Source organism: Lepidochelys kempii, chromosome 2 (assembly GCF_965140265.1).
Source record: "Lepidochelys kempii isolate rLepKem1 chromosome 2, rLepKem1.hap2, whole genome shotgun sequence".
Classification (NCBI taxonomy): domain Eukaryota; kingdom Metazoa; phylum Chordata; order Testudines; family Cheloniidae; genus Lepidochelys; species Lepidochelys kempii.
This window is the reverse complement of record NC_133257.1, coordinates 179,102,806-179,129,374: the sequence shown is the minus strand read 5'-3', so window position 1 is coordinate 179,129,374 and position 26,569 is coordinate 179,102,806. Positions and strand designations below refer to the sequence as shown.

Below are 26,569 nucleotides of genomic sequence, written 5' to 3'. Positions count from 1 at the left end.
ATATTAACAATTGATAGATGTACAGCAACCTTTTAGCAGCTTATATTTTTTAGGAACTAAGCTTATTTGGAAAGCATAAGGAGAAAGGAGTGTAAAGATGCATTCATAGTTATCTTTTACCTCAAAAACAACATTTTTAATTGTAGTATTTACTTTAAATAAAGGGATTTTAAAAAGGTAGACCCTCTGGAAATACTTTTCCCTCTAAAATCAAAACTGAAAGAAAAGTATAAATATTCTTTGTGTAAGTTTCTTCAAAAAAATAATAACTAATTTATAATTTCAAACTTAATTTTCTCCTATCATTGAAAAATGTTGTATTTGGCAACTGGTCTCTGAAAAACTGCCTATAAATTTTAATAACTAAAAGTTAAGTACAGTGTTTTTCAAGTGTCACAGGATGCAGCATAAATCCAGAGAACTTATGCAGTGAACCTGGATAGTGATAAAACAAAAGAGCACTAACAAATAGGTCTGATCGTTATTGTGCTTTGCGTACAATCTGTCACTGTTATTTTTGTTCTAAGGAAAGGAAAGATCAAGAGGCTGAAAAGGAAATATGTAAATTTACTTAGTAGAACAGTAGTAAAGTCTTCTATTGGGTTTAACATTTTTTGAGTTACTATGTGCTCTGCTAACACATACCAAAAAAACAGAGAGAGAGAGCGCGCGAGAGAGTTTCCTTCTAATTTACTAACATATCTATATTTAAGATAGCATCTGTAATCTACTTAAAATTTAGCATTCTCTCATAATATGAGAATTAACTGTATTTCTGGGGTAATCCTTAAAAGGAAACTGGATTTAATACATTTTCCACCATTACCACCCAGAGCTCCTCCTATACTACCAAACAGAAGACCAAAGTCATCAAGTAGGAGCTGCCAGCTTATTAAGAAGTGGCATTAGCAAGTTCCCCTGGCAGTCCTATTCAACCACGTTGAGCTGCATGGTAGGTAGCTCTAATACAGCGCCTCCGACTGGCTCAAGAAATGGCAAAGAGAGTTCAACTGCTACACAACCAATACAAGAAACTGACCCAATAGAAAAGTCAGGACTCAGTCAGATTGAGGCTCCAGGAAGATGACACTGTGTCAGGAGAAGGATGGGGTGATGCACGTTTGAGCAGTAACCAAATAGCTGTAGAAAGGCAATTTAGTCTTAGGAGGAGGATAATCATTTTAGGAGAAGGTGTGCAGACTGCATAGATAGACACTGTGAGAGGAGTGTTAAAACTATAAAAGGAGGAAAATATGGTAGAATGGAATCAATGGGAGAGCAGACAGACTTCACAATCTGATTTAGATTAATTTAACTAGTAAAACACATGCTACTACTTATGATTGTTAGCAAAAATCTGGACACCACAAAAAAGCTGACACATGATGGCCAACAGTATTTAAGAGATGAATGTAAGCACACTATTAGACTTTTTAATAGTTGGCAAAAAACCCAGATGACACTATTTGACATCTTTATATACTAAAAACAGTACAATTATTGTAAGCTGCAAGCTATGTATTTGAACAAAAGATACACTTTACTTTTTGTTGTTTTACTTAAATTTATGAACTACTAAAAACTAAGCATATAACAGCAATAATAATTAAAAAAAACAGAGTTGACTGTGTCAGTCAAGTTACATTAAAAAACCCTAAAGAATCCTGCTGATTGTAATTTGGCTTCCTTATAAGGCTCTTTGTTTTAATCCATACTAGTATAGGAATACTGCACTTTGGCTTCAAATTACAAATGCCATAAAACTGTGGTTCCGACACTTTCTCACATTGTGGACCCCACCTTAAGTCGGAGATATTCTCAAGGAACAGTTCTTCTGCCAATTCTAATTTAAAACCTTGCCTGCAGCAACTATAGCACAGACCCTCCCCTGATTTGGCTCCTATTAACTAACAAACAAATGAACAAACAATGGTGAGATTATGGGTGGAAAAAAAACGAAAAAACACTCTGATGCCAAGGTTCCAACTTCTTTTGTATTGGTACAGTTTATCTCCTTTTCTTGGACATAAGATTTTTACATCCATAATAAATCCTTCCCGCAGCCTGCAACCACCCCCATGTTAGTCTAATCTCTTTGCTTCTCCTACTTCCAACATTTATTCCAAAAGTACGTGTGAATTACATGAAGATGATACGCAGAATACCCATAAGGGCTTTTTTGTTTATACCTTCATTGGTCAAAAGAACCTCTTTAAACCCTAGAACAGTCCAGTGGACATCACCTGTTCTGCCTCATCCAGCTAAGATCCCCCTCCTATCTAGTAATATGAAAAGGGCAGGGTGGTAATGACTTCTGCCCTAGAAGGGTTCTGTAGTGGGCCAAACTATCAGGAAGAATCACTTGAAGACTGAGAAGTTTCAACAGCTCCCCAGACCACTTGAAAAATATTAGAGTTCACCAGCAATAAAACATCCATATTTGGGCCAGGGACCATCTTTTTGTTCTTTATTTGTACAGCACCTTGCGCAATGGGGTCCTTGGTCATAACTAGGGCTCCTAGGCACTAGGTAATACCAATAAGAACAGGGAAAGATCATAGTTTATCTCTTTCTAGCACTGAAAAAAACCTATACTCATAAAAAGGTATATAAGTCACTCCTAGGTTTTTAGCAAACTTGAATCATCTGAAGTCACTACAGAAGTGTTTTAAATAGATGTTCTATACTATTCATATAGCCCTAGTTATCATACAATTGATAGTCTTAAGATCAAAGTCCAAAAAGATTTTCTTTAAAATCCAATAAGAACATCCCCTACATTAAGGGCCAATCCTAAATCACTCAAATTTCTAAGAGTTTTCTCACTGCTTTAAATTGGAACAGGATAGGGACTTAAAGCTGTGATGTCTGAGGAATAAGAAAATAGAAAACCCAGCTTGAGCCAGATGCTTGCCCTTAATTCACATTAGAGAGGAAATAAAGTTGAGTCCTGGAAGGGCAATTAGTTTATGTCACAACTGTAATCTTGTTTAAATACAATACTTGTATTAATTTTCCTTAAAAAATAAAAGGCAGATCACCCTCTTTTTTGGAACGACAGATTAAGCACACATCCACATGTACACTGCCATGTATTGCAAAGTAGCCAGGAAATTCTGGTGGGACCTTTACAAAAGAGGTTTTTCAGCTAATTGGTCTTTATCTTAAATTCTTTTGTTTCATTTCATTGCACCACTAAATCTTCTTTCACAGCCTGACAATGCCAACTAAAATGATAAAGTAATGAACAGAAAATTTTAAGTAGCTTATCAAAACAAGTGACACTTTGCAAGTTTAAAACTAAAACAATACAAAAGTTCCATTTAGAGTAATATCTTCTTGGGAAATGACTGCCTACGAAGGAGTACTGCAGAAAGGGATCTGGGGATCACAAGCTAAATATGAGTCAACTATGTAACACTGTTGCAAAAAAAGCAAACATCATTCTGGGCTGTATTAGCGGGAGTGTTGTAAGCAAGACACGAGAAGTAATTCTGCCACTCTACTCTGCGCTGATTAGGCCTCAACAAGAGTATTATGCCTAGTTCTGCATGTCACATTTCAGGACAAATGTAGAGAAAGTCCAGGAAAGAGCAAAAAAAAAAAAAAAAAAAAAAATGATTAAAGGTCTAGAAAATATGCCCTATGAGCAGAGGTGAAAGTAAGTCGGTACGTGCTGGACTGGACCGGCTTCCCCGGCAGTGATTTAAAGGGCCCGGGGCTCCAACCGCTGCGGGGAGCCCCAGGCCCTTTAAATCACCGCCGGAGCCCTACCGCCCCAGGGTAGCAGTGCCAGGGCTCCTGCAGTAATTTAGAGGGCCCAGAGCCCTTTAATTCGCCCCTGAGCTCCCAGCCGCCTCTGCAGCTGGTAGCTCTGGGGTGATTTAAAGGCCACAGCCAGAGCCCCAGGGCCTTCAAATCTTGAAAGGCCCTGCGTCTTCCGGTTGAGGCTCCGCCCCTGCTCAGGATTCCGGTGTACCGGTAAGTTACTTTCACCCCTGCCTATGAAGGAAGATTGAAAAAATTGGATTTGTTCAGTCTGGAGAAGAAAAGACTGAGAGGGAACATAACCTTTTATGTATTTGAAAATTGCTGTTAGAAGGAAGAGGGAGAAAAATTTTTAATCTTTAACATCTGAAGATAGGACAAGAAGCAATGGGCTTAAATTGCAGCAAGGGCAGTTTAGGTTGGACATTAGGAAAAACTTCCTGTCAGGGTGGTTAAGCACTGGAATAAATTGCCTAGGGAGGTTGTGGAATCACCATCACTGGAGATTTTTAAGAGCAGGTTACACAAAGACCTGTTAGGGAAGGTCCAGATAATACTTAGTCCTGCCATGGTGCAGGGGACTAGACCAGATGACCTGTCGAGGTCCGTTCCAGTCCTATGATTCTATGATTATACAATCAAATGTTAAAAGTGATCTTACTCAGAGAAGAATGCTGCATTATGTCCCTTACCGCCATTGGTTGGGTTCTATTTCATCCCTAGCAATTGCATCTAGAACACAGCAAACACTGCTGTTTCATTGCTGAAGTTGGGTTCTCAGAAGATAGGAAGTTCTTTCAAAGCTGGGTCACGACAACTGAAGCCTCACGTTATCCTCAAAAGCCTTAGCAGCATTTGTTCACAACCTACTAAGACATCAGGTATGTTGGCAGGACATTTGACGTACCTTGAAGCAAGGAGGACAAACCAGCTATTGGCCAGGAGATGCTGAAAGTTTAGCAGGACTAAGTGTAACTATTCTATAACTAAAACAAAATCACGTTTGAATTTTCAATATTGCAAGAGACAACCTATTTACTATTTTGTTCTGCCACCTTGATTAATTAAAAATTGTTAGGTCAACCTAACAATTGACCTAACAATTTTTTTATATATATCTATATATATACACCTATATAGATATGTCTTATAGAGGTGACCTAAAAATAATTACATTTTATATATATAAAAAGCCCCAGCCTGGAAGGGATGTGAAATATGCATTTATAAAATTCTACAACAAAAGGGGTGTCTCTTAAATATTTCATGCTTTTTAAAAAATTTCTCCAGTCTTGATGGTCTCCAAAATGTTACATGCTAAAAAGATTTCAATTCTTCCTACCAAAAGACTGCCTTAAAACATTATTTAAATTTGTTTTCTGCATTCATGCACCACCTCTGAAATAATATTAAATATTAAAAACCAACCCTAATTATAAAGTGGCTCTTAGAGGGGGAAATACAGGCTAAGCATAGGTCTTCATTGGCACAAGCCAAGACTAGTTACCACATGTGTTTTAAACATGATGTTTATTAAAACACCTGGGAAAGGAGGCATCTATTTTTGCCCCCAAAAGGGTTTTTGATTTGTTACTTAACTAAATGTTTGCACAGCTGTCCTCATAGCTACAAGTCCTTAATCCACAAGATGTCAGTTGAGGCAATAATTATATTAATCAATTGTAGACAGTCTAAGACAAAAACAAAGATGTAGAGGCATTTGGAATTCACACGCTGTAAATCACTTCTGCACAATCCTTTGTCAGTGGAATTATCAGGGTTTGGGGTTTTTTTGGCCTTTTAGTCATAATTTTCAAAGTGGTTGACGCATTTCATATCACTCAATGCACTGAACCTTAATACAAAAGAACACCAGTTTGTCAAATGCATGTGATTTGAGGATGCATATCAGTTAATCGTAAGTGCTTCTCACCAACAAAAACAGCCATGTTGGTGAAAGCAAAGGCATCCTAGGTGAGGAGAAGGTGTCTGTACCAGGATATTAGCATAGCAATTATGAGATCACCAAAATGCAGGGCCTAAACCAAGAAAACACCTCTCCTTTAATCCCCCCTGGCTGAAGGCCTCCAAACCTGTTGGGGCCTACTGGATTCCCTCTACTCATTTTTCTGGGAACACAGGAATTGCAAACTTGAATAGACCACCTGTTCACCTCAAGGTATCCCATCACCAACAGTGGTTAGTACCAGATGCTTCAGGAAGGTGGTGCAGAAAACTCCAGCCCTAATCCTGCAAAGATTATTATGCACATGCTTAAAAATTACACACACTAAGTATTCCCATTGACTTCCATGGGATTACTCCCAGAGTATAAAGTACAGTACGTGTTTAAGTCTTCACAGAATCAGAGCCAACATTCATGGCTTATGGGATAACCTGCCCAGAAGGAAAGTTTCTTCCCCACTCAGCACCTTACAGAATCAAGAGCCCTAGGAGTTTAAAAAAAAAAAAAAAAAACATAAAGGAAAAATGCAAAGTGCCCAGCTACTTTCTAGAGCTGCCTGATTTTAATTTGCAAAGTATTATAGGAAGGTACCGAATTACTTCAGTTTTCAACAGAAAGCACATAATCAACATTAGTCAGTAGAGATTCTGCAAAGGTACTTTCCACATCTCGTGCCAGTTTGACAAAGCTAAACGAACAGAAAAAAACCATACTGCAAGAGTCCAGTCTTCCAAGATCAGCCTCATGTTTTGTATCAAAATAAATTTTAATCACTATGAAACAGAAAAAAGCAGAATGTAGATAATTAGGTTCCCATATGCATATATTCCTGAGGTTGGGAAGGAGAGAAAGGAAAAAAAAGGGACTGGGAAAATGGAGAGTACCAAGGGAAAACTGTGAGGAAACTTCTCATTTATTTTGCATAACAATCATATAAATTACCTGTCAGTTTTCAGAGGAATCTGAGGGTATGTCTACACTATGAAATTAGGTTGATTTTATAGAAGTCTATTTTTAGAAATTGATTTTATACTGTTGATTGCGTATGTCCACACTAAGCGCATTAAGTCGGCGGAGTGCATCCTCACTACCGTGGTTAGCATCGACTTATGAAACGGTGCACTGTTGGTAGCTATCCCACAGTTCCCGTAGTCTCCGCCACCCATTGGAAGTCTGGGTTAAGCTCCCAATGCCTGATGGGGCAAAAACATTGTCGTGGGTGGTTTTGGGTACGTCAGTAGTCGCCCCTCCCTCCATGAAAGCAACGGCAGATAATCATTTTGTGCCTTTTTTCCGTGCAAGCATGGAGCCCGCTCAGCTCAGCTCAGCGTCACCACTCCTGTTGTGTCCTGGGTGCTGCTGTCAGCAGACGGTGCAGTACAACTGCTAACCGTCATCATCCACTGCTTCCGCTGCAATTCTGCTCTCCTGATGCCATGAATCCACCTTGCAGGTCCTCTCGTCGTTCTGTATAAATATCTATTCTTGTGGCATCCGTCGTCATCCACTGCTTCCGCTGCAACTCTGCTCTCCTGCAGACGCCATACCACAGCAAGCATGGAGCCTGCTCAGCTCGCCGCTGCTGTTGCAGGAGGACTTCATGAGCTCGGAACACAAGTCATCGTGAGTGCATTTTTTTTGCCTTCTGATCTGCAATAACCTCAGGGATGGAGATGATAGGGGGAGCCTAGAAACATTTGCACCAGGGGGAAATATAAAGGGAGAGTAAAGTTTAAGATGATGCATTTCTGAGAACAAAAGGGAGACTCTTTCACAGTGAATCAAACAATTCACAGCAGTCAGCACACGTGCTTTAGGTACAGGGTCGCATTTTGCCTTTTATATTAAGCGCCTGCTGGTATGGTGACACACCACACATGGCTGGGCAACAGAATTCGGTTTCCATGCATCCATGGTAAGGCAAAGGGTACGCGGGGTTGGCTTCTTACGCATAACATGTGGGAATGGTTTCAAACTGCAGTGCCATCCTTTCCCATAGCAAGCAATGGGTTCGGTTTCACATTTAAAAGGAGGGGCTGCGGTTTTCGGGTGGATGTGCAGCACACACCTCCTCCCACCCCACCGTGTGGCTATTCTCTGTGATGATCCCTTTTAGCCAAGCACAAACAGCCCAGCATGAACGGAATCCTTTTACTGTTCCCTTACAAAAATTCCCCTATTTCAACCAGGTGACCATGAATGATATCACTCCTGAGGCTAATGCAGAAAGATATAGACCGAATGTTGCTTGAGCTCAGTGGTTTGAGCACTGGCCTGCCAAACCCAGGGTTGTGAGTTCAATTGTTGAGGGGACCACTGAGGGATCAGGGCAAAAAATGGGGATTGGTCCTGCTTTGAGCAGGGGGTTGGACTAGATGACCTCCTGAGTTCCCTTCCAACCCGGATATTCTATGATCTTGTGCACCCTGGGCATCCGCAGACTCTGTCTAAGATTTCCAAAGGGATCTGCACGTCCATTCAAATGTGACCAAAACCCAGGACCATTCGCTGCCATGCTTTGTTCTGCAATGATTCCAGAATACTTTCAGAGTACCTCTAGGAGAGCTTCATGGAGATGTCCCTGGAGGATTCCCACTCCATCCCCAGACATGTGAACAGACTTTTCCAGTAGCTGTACTGGCCGCGAATGCATCCCAATTCTTCAGGGCAAATCAAACATTAAACACTATTGCTTTTAAACCCTGTACTGTAGTTACAAATATGCACTCACCAGAGCTGCCTTCTTCAGCTTCAGGGTCGGGGATCCTGCCTTCAGAGGGTATTGGCTCCAGGGTGATGAAAAGGTCCTGGCTGCCGGGGAGAACGGATTCACCGCTTGCCTGCTGCGCATTCTCCTCCTCCTCCTCATCCACAAAATCCTCCTCGGTGTTGCGTGAGACTCCCCCCTTGCAGGAGTCCACGGACAGTGATGAGATAATGGTAGGGTCCCCTCCTAGAATGGCATTCAGCTGATCACAGAAGCGGCATGTATGGGGCTCTGACCCGGAGCGACCATTTGCCTCCTTTGTCTTTTGGTAGGCTTGTTTCAGCTCCTTAACTTTCACACAGCACTGCTGTGTGTCCCTGTTGTAGCCTCTCTCCAACATGCCCTGTAAGATTTTGGCAAATATATTTGCATTTCTTCTTTTTGATCAGAGTTCTGCCTGCACAGATGCTTCTCCCCACACAGCAATTAGATCCAGTGTCTCCCTTTCGGTCCATCCTGGAGCTCGTTTGAGATTCTGGGGGGACTGCATGGTCACCTGTGCTGCTGAGTTTGCCACACTGACCAAACAGGAAATGAAATTCAAAAGTTCCCAGGGCTTTTCCTGTGTACCTGGCTAGTGCATCGGAGTTCAAAGTGCTGTCCAGAGCGGTCACTATGGAGCACTCTGGGATAGCTCCCGGAGGCAAATACCGTCGATTTGCGTCTGCACTACCCCAAATTCGACCCAACAAGGTCGATTTTAGCACTACTCCCCTCACTGGGGAGGAGTACAGAAGTCAATTTTAAGAGCCCTTTAAGTCGACGGAATGGGGTTGGTTGTGTGGACGCATTCATTTTAAAATTGACCTAAATTCGACCTAACCCCGTAGTGTAGACCAGGCCTAAGTGGCAACACCCTCTGGACTACTTTTTCCTCTTTCAACCCAGGAATGAGTTTTCCTAATAGTGGTTAGCTTAGTTAAACTAAAGGATGGGGTTGAGTGGTTTTTGGTCCTAAAGCAATATAGTCAAGTCTGTCTGAAATATCTTTACCTACTATCATTACCGTTAAAACCTAAGATCACTATAAATGAGAGTAATGTGTTATCTCAAAATCTTGTCTCTCTCACCAACAGAAGTTGGTCCAATAAAAAAAAAAAAACAATTACTTTAATCTAGAGACACAAGGTGGGTGAGGTGGGGGTTTTTTTTTCCCCCTTCCCCCAATTTATTTTTTGCATTTGGCAATATTTTGTCTATGGTCATTTTCACGGTCTCTCCTGATAATCAGTTTTTCCTGTTTGTGTAGATCTTTCACAGTGACAGTGAAAGAGAAGAATATTTTTAAGATACAGTAAAACATTGGCTGTAAAACCACAAAAATGGCAGAGACATTTAGGGGCATGGATGGTACCTGAAATTACTTAACTCATTTCTTTTAAACAGACAGACTTTGAGTTGTTGGTGTCCTTTTAACTATACTAAAAGGAGAAATCTGAAGCTATGCTTTAAAAAAAATGAACTTTTTAAAAAGGTGTGTGAAATTTTAGTCTTGAAGTTCTTCATTTGCCAGGGCTGCAAATGATTCCAAGATTGCAACAATCTGAAGTAACATTTCTTTCATGAGAAACCTTAGCCTACTTACCTGAACAATCCTTTTCTTCAAATAATAAATTCCACCATTCATTGTAACAGGCCTTCAGCAGATTTACTCCTTGGAGACAGAACCCAGCAAGAACCAAAGTTAACTAGCTCTCCTAACTGCAGAGCATTTAAAAAAAATCTTAGGCTTTTGAAGGGTATGATTGGGGGATACTGTGTGACTCTCTCCTTCCTGAGAAGATTTTTTTTCTCTTCACAACCCTGTGCAGGACAAAATGGTAGACAAAGGGAAAAAGAAAGGGGAAGGAAGGCTGTCATGCTCCTTCCCCATCTGATGGTTGCGTCTCTCTGTTCTGTAATCTAGTGACTTCAGACACAGTTTAGGCTGGATGGCAGTGATTTTGGCATGGAAAGAGGCACATCAATGAGGACAAACTGCCTCAGTAGTTGCCGTTCTCCATCTTGGGAAACGGCATTCAAGGGATTGTACAGTAAGCTTGGGAAGGGTACTTCAGAACTGCGACAGTTCACACACATGCAGCCCTCTTTGCTTTAGAATGCCAGGTGATTAATAAAATGCATTATATTACACTACAATTTAGAACCCTCATCACTCTGTCATATCAAGAACAATTTTAATCAGAATCTTAAAAGACCCCTCTTCTTCCTAAACCTTACTTAACTTCAGCTTTCTATTCTAAACTGGTTTCAGAGGAACAGCCGTGTTAGTCTGTATTCGCAAAAAGAAAAGGAGTACTTGTGGCACCTTAGAGACTAACCAATTTATTTGAGCATGAGCTTTCGTGAGCTACAGCTCACTTCATCAGATGTTTACCGTGGAAACTGCAGCAGACTTTATATACACACAGAAATCATGAAACAATAAACTGCTGATGCATTACAGCTGCTGAAAAAAAAGTTGAAAAAAATTAAAGATAGTAAAACTGAACAGGCACAGTTTATTTTCCCCCCACACACATATACTGTGCTCGACCCCAAGAGCAACAGAACCAATCATCCTTACAAATAAACAAGACCTGGAAAACTTCAACCTGGAATAGTAAAATTTTAGGAGAATTATAAGCAAGTTGAAAAAGGGATTTTAGAATAGAAATGCTTAAGTAACCTACCTTAACTTTACTATAACAAACATAAAACAGTAGCTGTGGCTAGCATTGTATGTTATAAAGCAAACAACATACATACACATTGAGGGACTGGGGTTTTTTTGCCTCTGTTTCCTGGTAGGGCATCCATCTTATTCTTAGGTTCTGACTCTGCCTGGGATCTGTGCAGATGAGCCCTTATGCCCATGCAGTGCGCCCTACTGAAATCAACGGGGCTTTGTGGATCACCTTGTAGGATTGGGGCATTAGTGACCACTAGTTGTAGGACTGGGGGGGGAAGAGGAGACCTGCAACAAGAGGAAGTGTTTCAGGCATGTAACACACAGAGTCTATCTGTGGGGTAAATATAACTATCAGGCAGATGCATTTCAGGCCTGAATCTAGGGGAAAGACACTAACCGATTTTAATAGATTTTGGATCGGTCCCTTAATGCATACCTTGGAAATGAAGAAATTGGGTTTTAGATAAAATTCTGATCTGCCTCAAATAAATCAGATTGGAGTAAAATTACAAGTGTGTGTCTTTGGCAAATAGCACCTGTGTAAAGTAATCAGAACATGGAAGGAAGCCAGGCAAAGCCCCTCTTCCCATGAAAGTATTTTGGGGAAGTTCTATGGCTTGTGTTACACAGAAGGTCAGATTAGATGATCACAATGGTCCCTTCTGGCCTTGGAATCTATGAATCTATTAAATGCTGTCGAGCTGACGGAGCACAAAAAGTTAACTTGACTTTCACGAATCTCAAGTAAGGTCACTGTCAATCTGACCACGATAATATAAAAATTTCCTTCAAAGGCTGTTCCTAGGAGATTTTTTTTTGGTGGTTTTTATTTTTTTGGAAACAATTGTGTAATTAGATTTTTCAAATATAAAAATATAACCTTTCACCTTTCATGTGCAGCTAGCTGTGTCAGCTTCAGAACATGTGTTCTATTTTGCAAACATGTCGCCATCTTGTGATACATACTCTGACAAGAGCTGACGCTTGCTTTTGAAAAAGGGAGGTCTGCCCACTGGAATTTGTGACAATGCTAGAAACAAAAAATTTACTAAAATAAAACAAAGCAAAAAGAAAGTAACGCACACACTCAAACCCTCCATACTTTAAAAATGTGCATTTAATACCTTAGAACACAGCTTTAAATTCAACATTTCATTCATCCTCAATGATTCCAGAAACAATAAAAAAAAATTAAAAAAGGTAGTCTGCCTCTTTTCCTTCAATCAATACAATCCCTTAAGAGCCTAAGCTTCAAAACATTCACATAAAATATTAGCTTTATATATTTGCAGTAGATAAACTGAACTAGCAAGGCAATCAATCAATTTTCAATTACTTTTGGCATCTTGATAAGATGATAGCACACATACTAACAATCAACAATAGTCGGCTAATACCTTAAGGAAGTCAAGAGCCTCTAGAGGAGGTAGATGATTATTGTTAATTACAATCACAAATATGTATTTCCTTGTCTGTAGTAATGATGAACACATCCTACAATCTTAGATGTGTTCATATGAGACTATGTGTTATACTGTCTTTTTTCCATGTTTTGTATTCATCCTCTCATATCAGTAGGAGTTTTTTAAATGTATTTTTAAAATTTCAGGTGTATTGAGAGCAATAACCTTATTTACTATTTGGTACATCACAATATTTTGCATCACAATAAAATTTTCTAAATTATGTTTCACTTACAATGTCAACCTTTTGGGTGATGTTTCCCTGGACATCAAGTAAATAAACCTTGCCATAATGTGTGCCCAGTGCCAAAAACTGTGATAAGAAAAAGAGAAAAAGAGACTGATTAAATAAATACATTGCAACTTTAAAAAAAAAAATCCCACCAGGTAAAGAACTCCAGGATATTCAGCAGATTAATTTTTAACAGCACCCTAAAAGAAATTATTCTATGGACGAAGCTTATTTTGGATGCACCTAAAGAATAAAACAGGGCTTGAAGCCCATATTATTGTGATCGTGCAAGTTAGCTGTCAGAATGAGTCATGGGAACCCTCATCTACTGACAACGAATGGTATGTCTGCACTCTGTACGTATTGCCTGATGGACTGTGGCAGCAAATTAAAAATGTAGTGTGAAAGCAAGGGTAACATACACTTGAAAATAAAGCTATGGAAATTATTAAGAAGCTGTTTACTTTTAATTCTTCTTTGCCAATACAATAAATATTCAAAAACAAAGCTACCAATTATTAGGCCCTTATTACACAGAATACCATAACATGGAAAGCTATTTAAAGATCTAATGCACTTAATATTATCCTGATTCTTTATTTTCTTTGACACTGTGATATTCTGACATTTAATGATGCATGCATTCACCAGCCATTTTATACTATGACAGTCTTATTATGACAAATTATTTCTCAACAAATACACATAACAGCACTACACATTTATTTGATAGATGTAAAAAGGGCAAATGATTCCAGGAGAGCCACTGTTAGTTGAACTGTGTGAACCAATCCTAAACAAACCAGCAGAAACTTCAGTACTACTTGATATATGACAGACGGGTTTTTCTTTTCTTTCTTTTTTTTTTTCTATTTAACATTACTCAAATGGCCTAGGCTCCTAAATTCTCTGTATTTCACTGCATGTGAGCATGCTTCATTGCAACCAATAATGAAATGCTCAAATTTACAAGCACTACTAAGCGTGTCAGTCAAGCAGCACAATCTTTAAAAAATAACCTTACAGAAAGTCAAGGCTTAAAAGGATTTATCAAAATGGAATTGCTTAAAATAAAATTTCAGTTCAGGCACTTAAAATATGAAGCTACATTAAAGAGGAGTCAAAAAAAAGGGAAAGAAGGGTTTCATTAGAAATTCATCCCCTGCAATGCCTTTCACTCCTGCAAGGTTGCCTTTTTTCAGGAAGAAAAAAGTCCTCCGGGTAAAAAAATCAATACTGGTTAATAAAACATCAGGTGTGCAGACATAACTAGGTATGACTATTCCACTGCACAGGCCTGCTTGAATGCACCAGGTGCCAGGACGATTAGTCATCCAGTGCAGACAGCAAGCCTGGTGAAAATATGATGCTATAGCATTGAAAGAAAAAATAATTCCGGGGAGAAATTAGTCTGACTATATAAGCCAGAATTTGGGACTCCCAACAAAGTCAAATTGTTCTAATCAGAAGTATGTGTATAATACGACTATAATTTCATTTGTGCCAACCCTTTTGTATGGTTTTCCTTAACCTTCCCCCACCCACGGAAGAAAAAAAAAAGGAGCTTACGCTGTACCTTTGCTTTTAGGCTCTCTGTTGTAACAGACCAATTCCCAAAAGACCAATCCCCTAGCTTCTAATAATATTGATCCTCCTCATAAATAGTGTATCTAGTTTGCTAGAAATCTAAGAACGTTTGGATACTTAAAACAGCCTTACTGTAGAGTCACGCTTTGTGACCCTATAGTTAAGGTTGGTATTCTGGAAATTTCCATACATAAAATTCTATTTAATCAGTTGGGTTTAAAAATTCACTTAAGACTGAAAAATGATCCCAGACTAGGAGGAATTTCTTTCCAATTTTCAAAATATCTGTTTGATTTTAAGTCTTTAATGTTTAAAAGAGAGACTCACTGTTTTTCATTCATACAGTTAAATTTAACTTAAATTTAAAACATGAACTTTAACTACCCTAAAATGGGCCTCTTGAGCAGCTGCACCAGTATTCTGAAGAAAAAATACACTCTGCACAAGTCTTAATCTTGAATGTATAACAAAACAACATATCACAGACACCCCAATGGTAGCTGGTAAGCAGCCATTATGCAGCCATTAAGCAGCCATTATGCATTAAGCAGCCAGAAAATTATAAATTAAAAAAATACAACTGTATATATTACATTTTGTAATATATTACAACACCTTTTTGATAGGAGTCATTAAAGTCATATACTTTCAAATGTACAGCACCTGGTCTTTAATATTTTAATATTAAAAACAAGTAAATTCAGAAAAAGAAAAAAACTGTTTAGTTGATGAACAGACACATAGTTACAAAAATCATAGCTGAAGTTGCCACTCCATCTTCATCTCACAAACCTGTACTTTTATTCCCATCAGTGCAAGCCCCTCTACCTTCAGTGTTCTTTTGCTCCTGCGTCTTTTAGACTAATGTTATTAGTACAGGTTTTGAGTCCCACCCCCTGGTCTGAGTTTACTGAGCCTAGGCTACTTGTAAAGGATCAGGAATAAATGTATTTTAATTACTTTCCTGTTTTATTAATAAAACCTCAGTTGTCTTCCACAGATGAATACCCTCTCCAACTAAATCAGCCCCTGGCAGGATTGAGTTTGTTTGGAATGATTCAAAAGGTGCTGAGTTCTTTACTTGATAAAGTATGTTTGGGACTGCATCTTGATCTTGACTGCATCTTGATAGGCTTGATACCTTGAGCCTATGATACAGTTTTTAATTAGAACTAAATCTCACAGTAACTCATATAAACATTCCACCTTACAAAATACGGAATTCTTACCTCTTACCACCTGAGAGAGAGAGAAACACTGTCCGACAAGAGGTTACTCTATTAAGTCAACTCATATTACAGTTGCTTGCACTGTACTTAGCTGAGACGATCTTCAGATTTGTCAGTTCCTTAACATAAATCTCTAACTTTTTTGAGAGAGATAACATATAAACAGACAGATATTTTAAAAACAAGCAAACAGTTACTTCATATCCCTACCCAGAAAAAAGAAAAAAGTACCTTTTCATGCACGGTCATGCAACTGGCTGCATCCTTTTGGAGAATTTCAGTCACTCCATTAGAAAGCCTTTCATACTTCAGCTTGGGTTCTTCTTCACTCTCATCTTCCTATGTTATTACGAGTTTGGGGAAGAGGGAGGGAAAAGAAAGAGGTTTTTTTAAGTTTAATTTAAAATACCAAATACTTAGAGATCTCCAAATACTATCACACAGCAACAGCCATAGATGGTTCTCTATGATCTCTCAACAACAGCCACTATACGTAACATTCCAATTATTGGTACCAGAGTTCTGGGTGCAGCTAAATACAGTAATGTAAATAAATAAATTGATACAGTTTAACTGTAAGAGGCACTTAGTTGATTTATAACAAGCAGGGAAAATGTACATGGGTACTTTGTTAAATAAAGTTACTCATTCCCAATTAAGAAAAAAAAAGTATGGATATGGCAAAGTTGATAAAAATAAAATATGCAGCTGTAGCCACTTTTAGCTCCGAGTTGAAGCATGCACATTACAAGAAACTTGAAGACCTTTACAAGATGCTGCACCTCAGTAGGAAGGACAGACACAAAACGCTGTAAATAAAAATAAAAATATCTACTAGGAATGTGTTACCTGTATAAGACATGTCAATGGGGTTTATGTTCAAACAAACAAAAAGTAGAAATGTTGCTGCAAAACTGTTTGAGAAACAGACCTGGACATAGTAACTTTCACATTGGTAAACTGTGATCTAGCACGTTTCTAGGACCTCAAACCTACCCTGTTGTTACCCTTTAAACAAACTATGTCGTCATCCAATCACCATTCAGGACAGAGGAAAGGCACATAAAACTGACACAAAGAGAATGGTTAGATGAGAGAGAGAGAGAGAGAGAGAGAGAGAGAGAGAGAGAGAGAGAGAGAAGCTAGCTGATCAAAACAAACAGTCAATCTATTTGTCTTCCTGCTATAAATGAATGCTCAAGGTGCAATACAGTATTAGGGTGTTTATTTATACCAAAATGCTACACTGCAGTTTTATATATATTTCAGATGGATACATTTTATATTTAATAGTTTCATTTGATACTATATGTTCCAAAGCATCCTCGTTATGAAGTAATATATCTACGACACCCCCCATTCTCAATTAGAATGAGAACACCACTATCAAAAGTAAGTATTTAGCGTATACATATTGGATATAGTATTCTTTTTCACTTTCTGTCCTAAAATTGATGTGTATCATTGCTGTGCACTGTTAAAACAGCTCCGGTGTTCCACCCCACTGATGGATTAAATGATTCTAATATTGACTTCAAAAAGGGGTGTAGGAGGTTCAATTAATATTCACAAAGCATAATGAGAGCCTGAGACAAAAGGCGCTATAGATGTGCTCCTTTTTCCTGTCTAATGAGTATAAAGGCTAACTCCCAGTGGAGAAACAACAATTTTATTTAAGCCTTTCTTCAAGTAAAAACAAACTAGTCTTTTGCTATATTAAAAGCCAATATGATTACTTAATATACTAAACTACTGAGACTGTTTAAACTATTATCTCACATGTTATCATGATATATGTTCTCTTCCAGAAAACACAATAAAAATATGAAACTCTGGTAGAAATTCAATATTTCATACCACCAACTTACTGTATACATGCTAGAATAAAAGGTTCTTTTAAAATTTGTTAGAGAGTTTTATGGCTGAATACAAAAGGAATTAATATAGGGATGTCAACAGCCATAACATAATTGTCTGAAGTGAAATGTCAAAATGTCCAGCAAGAAAATTTTATTCAGTAAATCCAACACTGAACAAAGTTGTTACCAGTCAGAATGACAATGTCAAATTAGAGAGCTTTATATAAGAGTCAGCTAAGTTACCTGTGCTTCCAAATCCTTAACAGATGAAAATTGTAAAAAGCAAGAAAAAAAGTAGTGCTTTTTATTTATATATTTTACAACAATACATACATTACTGTATTTCTTACATCATTACAAAGACTACACTTGAAATGCATCAGTGATCTGTGCATCCTGACATAAATATGTGAAGTAAAAATTCAGTTCTAGGCAAATAGCTTTTGTAATAAGATTCCACATGTTGCTGAAGTCTGGACACCAATGTGAAAAGTTAATTCCAGTCTCTCAAGTATTTTGCATAAAAGCATTCATCCACGGGCCATTAGAGAGTGTTATTGTAAATAAGTTTTGCCTGTCTTATTTAGGAGTGAAAACTAAATAATTTCTCCCACACATGCATAATAAAAATATATATTCTTTCAAAACTCAGTGCACTGAAGCATTCTGCCAGGCTTCACGAAAATGTATATAAAATGAAAACTTCAAATATTAGCCACAATGATGTGCCCACTTCATGCTTTCCTGACAGGTATCTTTTATGTAAAGTAAAAGTCAGGGGAAAGGTGAATTTGAAAAATTTCTGCCTCACTGTAAAAAAGGAAATGAAAAATGATTTGTAAAAAAAAAATACAAGTTTACTCTATTGCCACAGACTATCGCGTTCTAAATGAGAGAGAAAATGTCAAACACATTTAATGTACTTGAGCTTAACATCTTACAAATATTTTCTTATCAGGAAAAGCTTTTATGCAGCCTGAACTTCTAAGGTAAACACAAGCCAGCATTAATAAAAAGCAAATCAATATTTTTTGTTAAATTTTAATAATCCTGCAAACCTACAAATAAAACCATCAGCAGCCTGAGTTGAGATGACAGTTAGCTGCGTTTCTATGACAACCTGGTGGAATAGTACAAGTCCTGACTTGCAGCAAAGCTAAGATATGAACAGAGTGACATTTACCCCATACAAGAAAACTTAGCTTTCCAAAAAAAAAAAAAAATCAATTTCTCAACTAACATGGATTTTTACTAAGTGTATGGCACTTTTAATTAGACGACCAGTCCTTTAAACCATCCTAGGACTCTCAAACATTTGCAAATAAATTTTATATCATGGTTACTTGTACTGTAGCTTAACATGTTTTTCACATTTTTGTTACCCAGAGAACTAATACTTCGTAACACTTACGTCAGAGTTTTGAAATTTTTGTCAAATACATTTGTTTAGTATTATTCAAACAGCACTTGAAAATACCCAAAGTTAGAAGGTAAAAAAAAAAAAAAATGTACTGGTAGAAGAAAAATGTTGAAGCGCTCTGCAAATGAGATATTGAAATCTTGGTTAAGTAAAACAAAAAAAGCTGGAACAGCCATGCTACAGCTTAACTAATTACCAATTTGTAAACCACAGGGAACACCATTTAAAAAATTATTTTCCATTGGTTTTTTTGCTGTTCCATTTCCCTTAGATTTTCTAATTCTGAGAATGAAAACACCCAGTATATGCTATAAAGATCTTTTCCAGTTATCTTTGAATATTTCCTCCTGAAAGCCATACACGAAAAAAACACAATTAACTAATAAGACCAAAAGAGAACTTCTCTTTAGAGCTGTATCCTTTGTTAATATGGAGCTCCTTAAGTGAAATGGGAAGATGCCCCTCTTTCCATTCTTCAAATCTGTCTGTATATAGTGGACGACCAACTCTTCATGAGCCAAACTATATCAAACTACAGCAAGCTAAAAAGGTGTCAGTAAGTCTTTAAAAGGCCAGTTTAGTTAAAGGAAGACATCACTCAGATTTCTCAATACTAGATTCATTACCTAACTCTCTTGAGATACTCTGAATCAGTCTTTCCCAGCTTTGCCTACAAGAAGGACTGCAATAGAACCCAATATTCAGTGAAAACTGACATAAGGTCCTTACAAAGATGATCTCAAGAGAGAATCTGTGGGCAGTTTGTTGAGTTACTACATTAGTGAATATTCATTCCTGCAGCATAGGGTTTGCCCACAGGATAGTGTGTCACATGGACTATATGCTCTACTGGTTATGGATACCCTAATTGTGTATTGGACATTGACAATGAAGTTCCCATCCTTCCTGCATGATTTGTCATTATGAGTTTCAAAGCCTACCTACATGTTGCAAATAAAGCCTTTCATGGAAATAAACTTAATCAACACCCTTCTCTTTGTTGCATAGCGCCTAATGGATCCCAACTAATACAGTGGCCCCTACAGTTCTAGGCCTTGATCCGAATGGATTTAAACACATGCATAACTAAGCACACAACTCATCTCACTGAAGTGACTATAATGTGACAAGAAAAGGAGTACTTGTGGCACCTTAGAGACTAACCAATTTATTTGAGCATAAGCTTTCATCAGCTACAGCTCACTTCATCGGATGCATACTGTGGAAAGTGTAGAAGATCTTTTTATATACACACAAAGCATGAAAAAATACCTCCTCCCACCCCACTCTCCTGCTGGTAATAGCTTATCTAAAGTGATGACTCTCCTTACAATGTGTATGATAATCAAGGTGGGGCATTTCCAGCACAAATCCAGGGTTTAAACAAGAACGTCTGGGGGCGGGGGAGAAAGGGTTGGAAAAAACAAGGGGAAATAGGTTACCTTGCATAATGACTTAGCCACTCCCAGTCTCTATTCAAGCCTAAGTTAATTGTATCCAATTTGCAAATGAATTCCAATTCAACAGTTTCTCGCTGGAGTCTGGATTTGAAGTTTTTTTGTTATAATATCACAACTTTCATGTCTGTAATCGCGTGACCAGAGAGATTGAAGTGTTCTCCGACTGGTTTATGAATGTTATAATTCTTGACATCTGATTTGTGTCCATTTATTCTTTTACGTAGAGACTGTCCAGTTTGACCAATGTACATGGCAGAAGGGCATTGCTGGCACATGATGGCATAGATCACATTGGTGGATGTGCAGGTGAACGAGCCTCTGATAGTGTGGCTGATGTTATTAGGCCCTGTTATGGTGTCCCCTGAATAGATATGTGGGCACACTTGGCAACGGGCTTTGTTGCAAGGATAGGTTCCTGGGTTAGTGGTTCTGTTGTGTGGTATGTGGTTGCTGGTGAGTATTTGCTTCAGGTTGGGGGGCTGTCTGTAGGCAAGGACTGGCCTGTCTCCCAAGATTTGAGAGAGTGTTGGGTCATCCTTCAGGATAGGTTGTAGATCCTTAATAATGCGTTGGAGGGGTTTTAGTTGGGGGCTGAAGGTGATGGCTAGTGGCGTTCTGTTATTTTCTTTGTTAGGCCTGTCCTGTAGTAGGAGACTTCTGGGAACTCTTCTGGCTCTATCAATCTGTTTCTTCACTTCCGCAGGTGGATAGTGTAGTTGTAAGAATGCTTGATGGAGATCTTGTAGGTGTTTGTCTCTGTCTGAGGGGTTGGAGCAAATGCGGTTGTATCACAGAGCTTGGCTGTAGACGATGGATCGTGTGGTGTGGTCTGGATGAAAGCTGTAGGCATGTAGGTAGGAATAGCGGTCAGTAGGTTTCTGGTATAGGGTTGTGTTTATGTAACCATCGTTTATTAGCACTGTAGTGTCCAGGAAGCGGATACAACCGCATTTGCTCCAACCCCTCAGACAGAGGCAAACACCTATAAGATCTCTATCAAGCATTCTTACAACTACAATACCCACCTGCGGAAGTGAAGAAACAGACATGAAAGTTGTGATATTACAACAAAAAAACTTCAAATCCAGACTCCAGCGAGAAACTGTTGAACTGGAATTCATTTGCAAATTTGATACAATTAACTTAGGCTTGAATAGAGACTGGGAGTGGCTAAGTCATTATGCAAGGTAACCCATTTCCCCTTGTTTTTTCCTACCCCCCCCCTCCTCAGACGTTCTTGTTAAACCCTGGATTTGTGCTGGAAATGCCCCACCTTGATTATCATACACATTGTAAGGAGAGTCATCACTTTAGATAAGCTATTACCAGCAGGAGAGTGGGGTGGGAAGAGGTATTTTTTCATGCTTTGTGTGTATATAAAGAGATCTTCTACACTTTCCACAGTATGCATCCGATGAAGGGAGCTGTAGCTCACGAAAGCTTATGCTCAAATAAATTTCTTAGTCTCTAAGGTGCCACAAGTACTCCTTTTCTTTTTGCGAATACAGACTAACACGGCTGTTACTCTGAAACCTGTCATTATAATGTGACAATGCACATGCTTAAAATTACTTGCTAAAAGGCTTTGCTGTGACACACACTTTTTAGCAGGGCATCCCCGACAAGGAAAAAGTAATTTCTCACCGCCAACTCTCACCAGACTATCTTTCAGATAACTTCCGATTTCACAACATCGGAATGAGAAACTTCAGTAAAATGCCACGTTGCAAGCTAAATAGGAGTCAACCAAAAGATGATTTCATACAGAACATTTGATTAATTAATGCTTAAAGAATATGAAGGAAGAGTTAGGCACTGCAATCCTACTAAAACCAAAAAGAGGACAATATCGAGGAATAAAGACATCCGTAGACAAGTTTTGGACTTAAATAGTGATCACTGTACCACAGAGAAAAGAAATTTGAGCTAGCTGGATGTTTTATTGACAGGATTTGTGCTACACTTCTGGCAATACTAGTTTCGGCACTGCACAAAGATTCTAAGTGAAGTCAACGGAGAATTACCACCTCCAATTATTCTCCCCACTTCTTCTCAGTCTAGAACAAAGGTTCAGAGAGCTTCTTATGGTTATGCAGAGTGCATAAAACATACCCTTTGTGAGCTGGCTCACAGGAGCTTTATTTGTCACAAGAATTCTTTAACAGATTACAAAAGATTACAAGACTTCTGTACTTTTACACAGTATCCAGGGAGAATTACTTGCCTTCCTCTCTATATGGAAATACAATGTTCAGCTAAACGTATCTAGCAGAATTCAGTTATCTAGGCAATACCTTACTTTTTGGTCAGCTCAAGGTCCCATATCAGGCATATTAATTTGAGTAGTCACAAATGTATAAATAATTTCTGTATGCTTGCTTCTAGGGAAAGCATTGAGTAGGTTTGTGTGGGTCTTTGAAAAAATTCCCACAGCTGATTTGGAAGGAGTAGGGTCTTATAATCACATGTACCACTTCTAAGAGCAACATTCATAGGAATTCAGATACCAGCTCTGCCAACAGTATTAATGGCACAGCATTAGCCTAGGCGGGATAGGCCTGCAAAACAGTTTTTTACCGTGAAAACTGAAAGGACTCCAGGCCACCACAAAATGTGGCAGCAAACTCAGAGCTGGACAAAGGATTGTGCACGTCACCACTACATATGGGTATCTATCGGGTGTGCTGTAGACCACCAGGATCTAATTTGGATATGGATAGAGCCCTCTTTAATGTTTTTAATGAAGTAAATACGAATGGAAACTGCGTGATCATGGGAGACTTTAACTTCCCAAATATAGCCTGGAGGACAAGTGCGAGTAATAATAATAGGGCTCAGATTTTCCTAGATGCAATAGCTGATGGATTCCTTCATCAAGTAGTTGCTGAACCAACAAGAGGGGATGCCATTTTAGATTTGGTTTTGATGAGTAGTGAGGACCTCATAGAAGAAATGGTTGTAGGGGACAACCTTGGTTCAAGTGATCATGAGCTAATTCAATTCAAACTGAATGGAAGGATAAACAAAAATAAATCTGCGACTAGGGTTTTTGATTTCAAAAGGGCTGACTTTCAAAAATTAAGGAAATTAGTTAGGGAAGTGTATTGGACTGAAGAATTTATGGATCTAAAGGCAGAGGAGGCCTGGGATTACTTCAAGTCAAAGCTGCAGAAGCTATCGGAGGCCTGCATCCCAAAAAAGGGGAAAAAATTCATAGGCAGGAGTTGTAGACGACGCTGGATGAGCAAGCATCTCAGAGAGCTGATTAAGAAAAAGCAGAAAGCATACAGGGAGTGGAAGAAGGGAGGGATCAGCAAAGAAAGCTACCTTACTGAGCTCAGAACATGTAGGGACAAAGTGAGAAAAGCTAAAAGTCAAGTAGAGTTGGACCTTGCAAAGGGAATTAAAACCAATAGTAAAAGGTTCTATAGCCATATAAGTAAGAAGAAAATAAAGAAAGAAGAAGCGGGACTGCTAAACACTGAGGATGGAGTGGAGGTTAAGGATAACCTAGGCATGGCCCCCTAACTAAACAAATACTTTGCCTCAGTCTTTAATGAGGTTCTTAGGAATAACGGTAGCATGACAAATGGGAATGAGGATATGGAGGTAGATATTACCATAACTGAGGTAGAAGCAAAATTCGAACAGCTTAATGAGACTAAATCGGGGGGCCCAGGTAATCTTCATCCAAGAATATTAAAGCAATTGGCACATGAAATTGCAAGCCCATTAGCAAGAATTTTTAATGAATCTGTCAACTCAGGGGTTGTACCGTATGACTGGAGAATTGCTAACATAGTTCCTATTTTTAAGGAAAGAAAAAAAAGTGATCCGGGTAACTACAGGCCTGTTATTTTGACATCCGTAGTAAGCAAGGTCTTGGAAAAAATTTTGAAGGAGAAAGTAGCTAAAGACATTGAGGTCAATGGTAAATGGGACAAAATACAACATGGTTTTACAAAAGGTAGATTGTGCCAAACCAACCTGATCTCCTTCTTTGAGGAAGTAACAGATTTTTTAGACAAAGGAAACGCAGTAGACCTAATTTACCTAGATTTCAGTAAGGCATTTGATACGGGGGAATTATTAAACTGCCACATGGGGAATTATTAAACTGGAAAAGATGGGGATCAATATGAAAATTGAAAGGTGGATAAGGAATTGGTTAAAGGGGAAACTACAATTGGTCATACTGAAAGGTGAACTGTCAGGCTGGAGAGAGGTTACCAGTGGAGTTCCTCAGGGATCAGTTTTGGGACCAATCTTTTTATTACTGACCTCGGCACAAAAAGTGGGAGTGTGCTAATAAAGTTTGCGGATGATACAAAACTGGGAGGTATTGCCAATTTTGAAAAGGACCAGGATATCATACAGGAGGACCTGAATGACCTTGTAAACTGGAGTAATAGTAATAGGATGAAATTTAATAGTGAGAAGTGTATGGTCATGCATTTAGGGATTAATAACAAGAATTTTAGTTATAAGCTGGGGACGCATCAATTAGAAGTAACGGAGGAGGAGAAGGACCTTGGAGTATTGGTTGACCACAGGACAACTATGAGCCGCCAACGTGATATGGCTCTGAAAAAAGCTAATGCGGTCTTGGGATGCATCAGGTGAGGTATTTCCAGTAGAGATAAGGAGGTGTTAGTACCGTTATACAAGGCACTGGTGAGACCTCACCTGGAATACTGTGTGCAGTTCTGGTCTCCCATGTTTAAGAAGGATGAATTCAAACTGGAACAGGTATAGAGAAGGGCTACTAGGATGATCCGAGAAATGGAAAACCTATCTTTATGAAAGGAGACTCAAAGAGCTTGGCTTGTTTAGCCTAACCAAAAGAAGGCTGAGGGGAGATATGATTGCTCTCGATAAATATATCAGAGGGATAAATACCAGGGAGGGAGAGGAATTATTTAAGCTCGGTACCAATGTGGACACAAGAACAAATGGATATAAACTGGTCATTGGGAAGTTTAGACTTGAAATTAGATGAAGGTTTCTAACCATCAGAGGAGTGAAGTTCTGGAACAGCCTTCCAAGGGAAGTAGTGGGGACAAAAGACCTATCTGGCTTCAAGATTAAACTCGGTAAGTTTATGGGATGTTAGATGGGGTGGGATCTGAGTTACTACATAGAATTCTTTCCTGGGTATCCAGCTGGTGAATCTTGCCCACATGCTCAGGGTTCAGCTGATCGCCATATTTGGGGTCGGGAAGGAATTTTCTTCCAGGGGAGATTGGAAGAGGCCCTGGGGGTTTTTCGCCTTCCTCTGCAGCATGGGGCACAGGTCACTTGCTGGAGGATTCGCTGCACCTTGAAGTCTTTAAACCATGATTTGAGGACTTCAATAGCTCAGATATAGGTGAGAGGTTTATTTCAGGAGTAGGTGGGTAAGATTCTGTGGCCTGCATTGTGCAGGAGGTCAGACTAGATGATCATAATGGTCCCTTCTGACCTCTACAGTTTTATGGTGAAAATACACTGCTTTTCTGAGTAAGGAAATGAAGTGAATCACCTCCTGTGCAACCCCAGTATGGTTCTTCATAAGCCAAATCCTGGGGTGCGTATGGGCCGGTACCGCACTTTCACCCCTGGTATTTCTTCACACAACTCACACAGTCAACCTGTGGAATTCTTTGCCAGAGGATATTGTGAAGGCCAAGACTATAATAGGGTTCAAAAAAGAACTAGATAAGTTCATGGAGGGTAAGTTCATGGCTATTAGCCAGGATGAGCAGAGATGGTGTCCCTAGCCTCTGTTTGCCAAAAGCTGGGAATGAGAGACAGGGAATAGATCACTTGATTACCTGTTCATTGCCTCTGGGGCACCTAGCATTAGGCACTGTCGGAAAACAGGATACCGGGCTAGATGAACCTTTGGCCTTACCCAGTATGGCCGTTCTTATGTTCTTACGATAGCATTTTTACTCCTCTAGGTAAGGAATCAGATGATGTGGGTGAGGGTATTGCACCTGTTCCCCTATAATAATTGACAGTTTGGCTACTGAATTCAAAAATTGAACAAAACTGACCAGAGGTGAGGATGCCACACACAGTTATATAGTGATGTGGCATCAATATGCAAAGATTAGTGTTTGTAAAGGGATCTGGAAATTAATTGCTAGGTATAAAGCATTTTGT

General features: G+C 38.9%; 1 protein-coding gene across 6 annotated transcripts in view; it reads right to left on the bottom strand.

The window, feature by feature from the left end:
- VPS41 (VPS41 subunit of HOPS complex) overlaps positions 1–26,569 on the bottom strand; it is a 171,768-nt gene that overhangs the window by 125,711 nt on the left and 19,488 nt on the right. For 3 of the 6 annotated variants that reach the window (XM_073332850.1, XM_073332851.1, XM_073332852.1), the window contains 4 exons: positions 15,915–16,022; positions 12,871–12,948; positions 12,060–12,202; positions 11,250–11,457 (listed from right to left, as the gene is read on the bottom strand). In XM_073332850.1, the coding sequence (XP_073188951.1) occupies positions 11,250–11,457; positions 12,060–12,202; positions 12,871–12,948; positions 15,915–16,022 (537 nt within the window). Of the gene's footprint in view, positions 1–11,249; positions 11,458–12,059; positions 12,203–12,870; positions 12,949–15,914; positions 16,023–26,569 lie in introns of those variants that run through there. The other 3 variants (XM_073332853.1, XM_073332854.1, XM_073332855.1) reach the window with 2 other exon arrangements.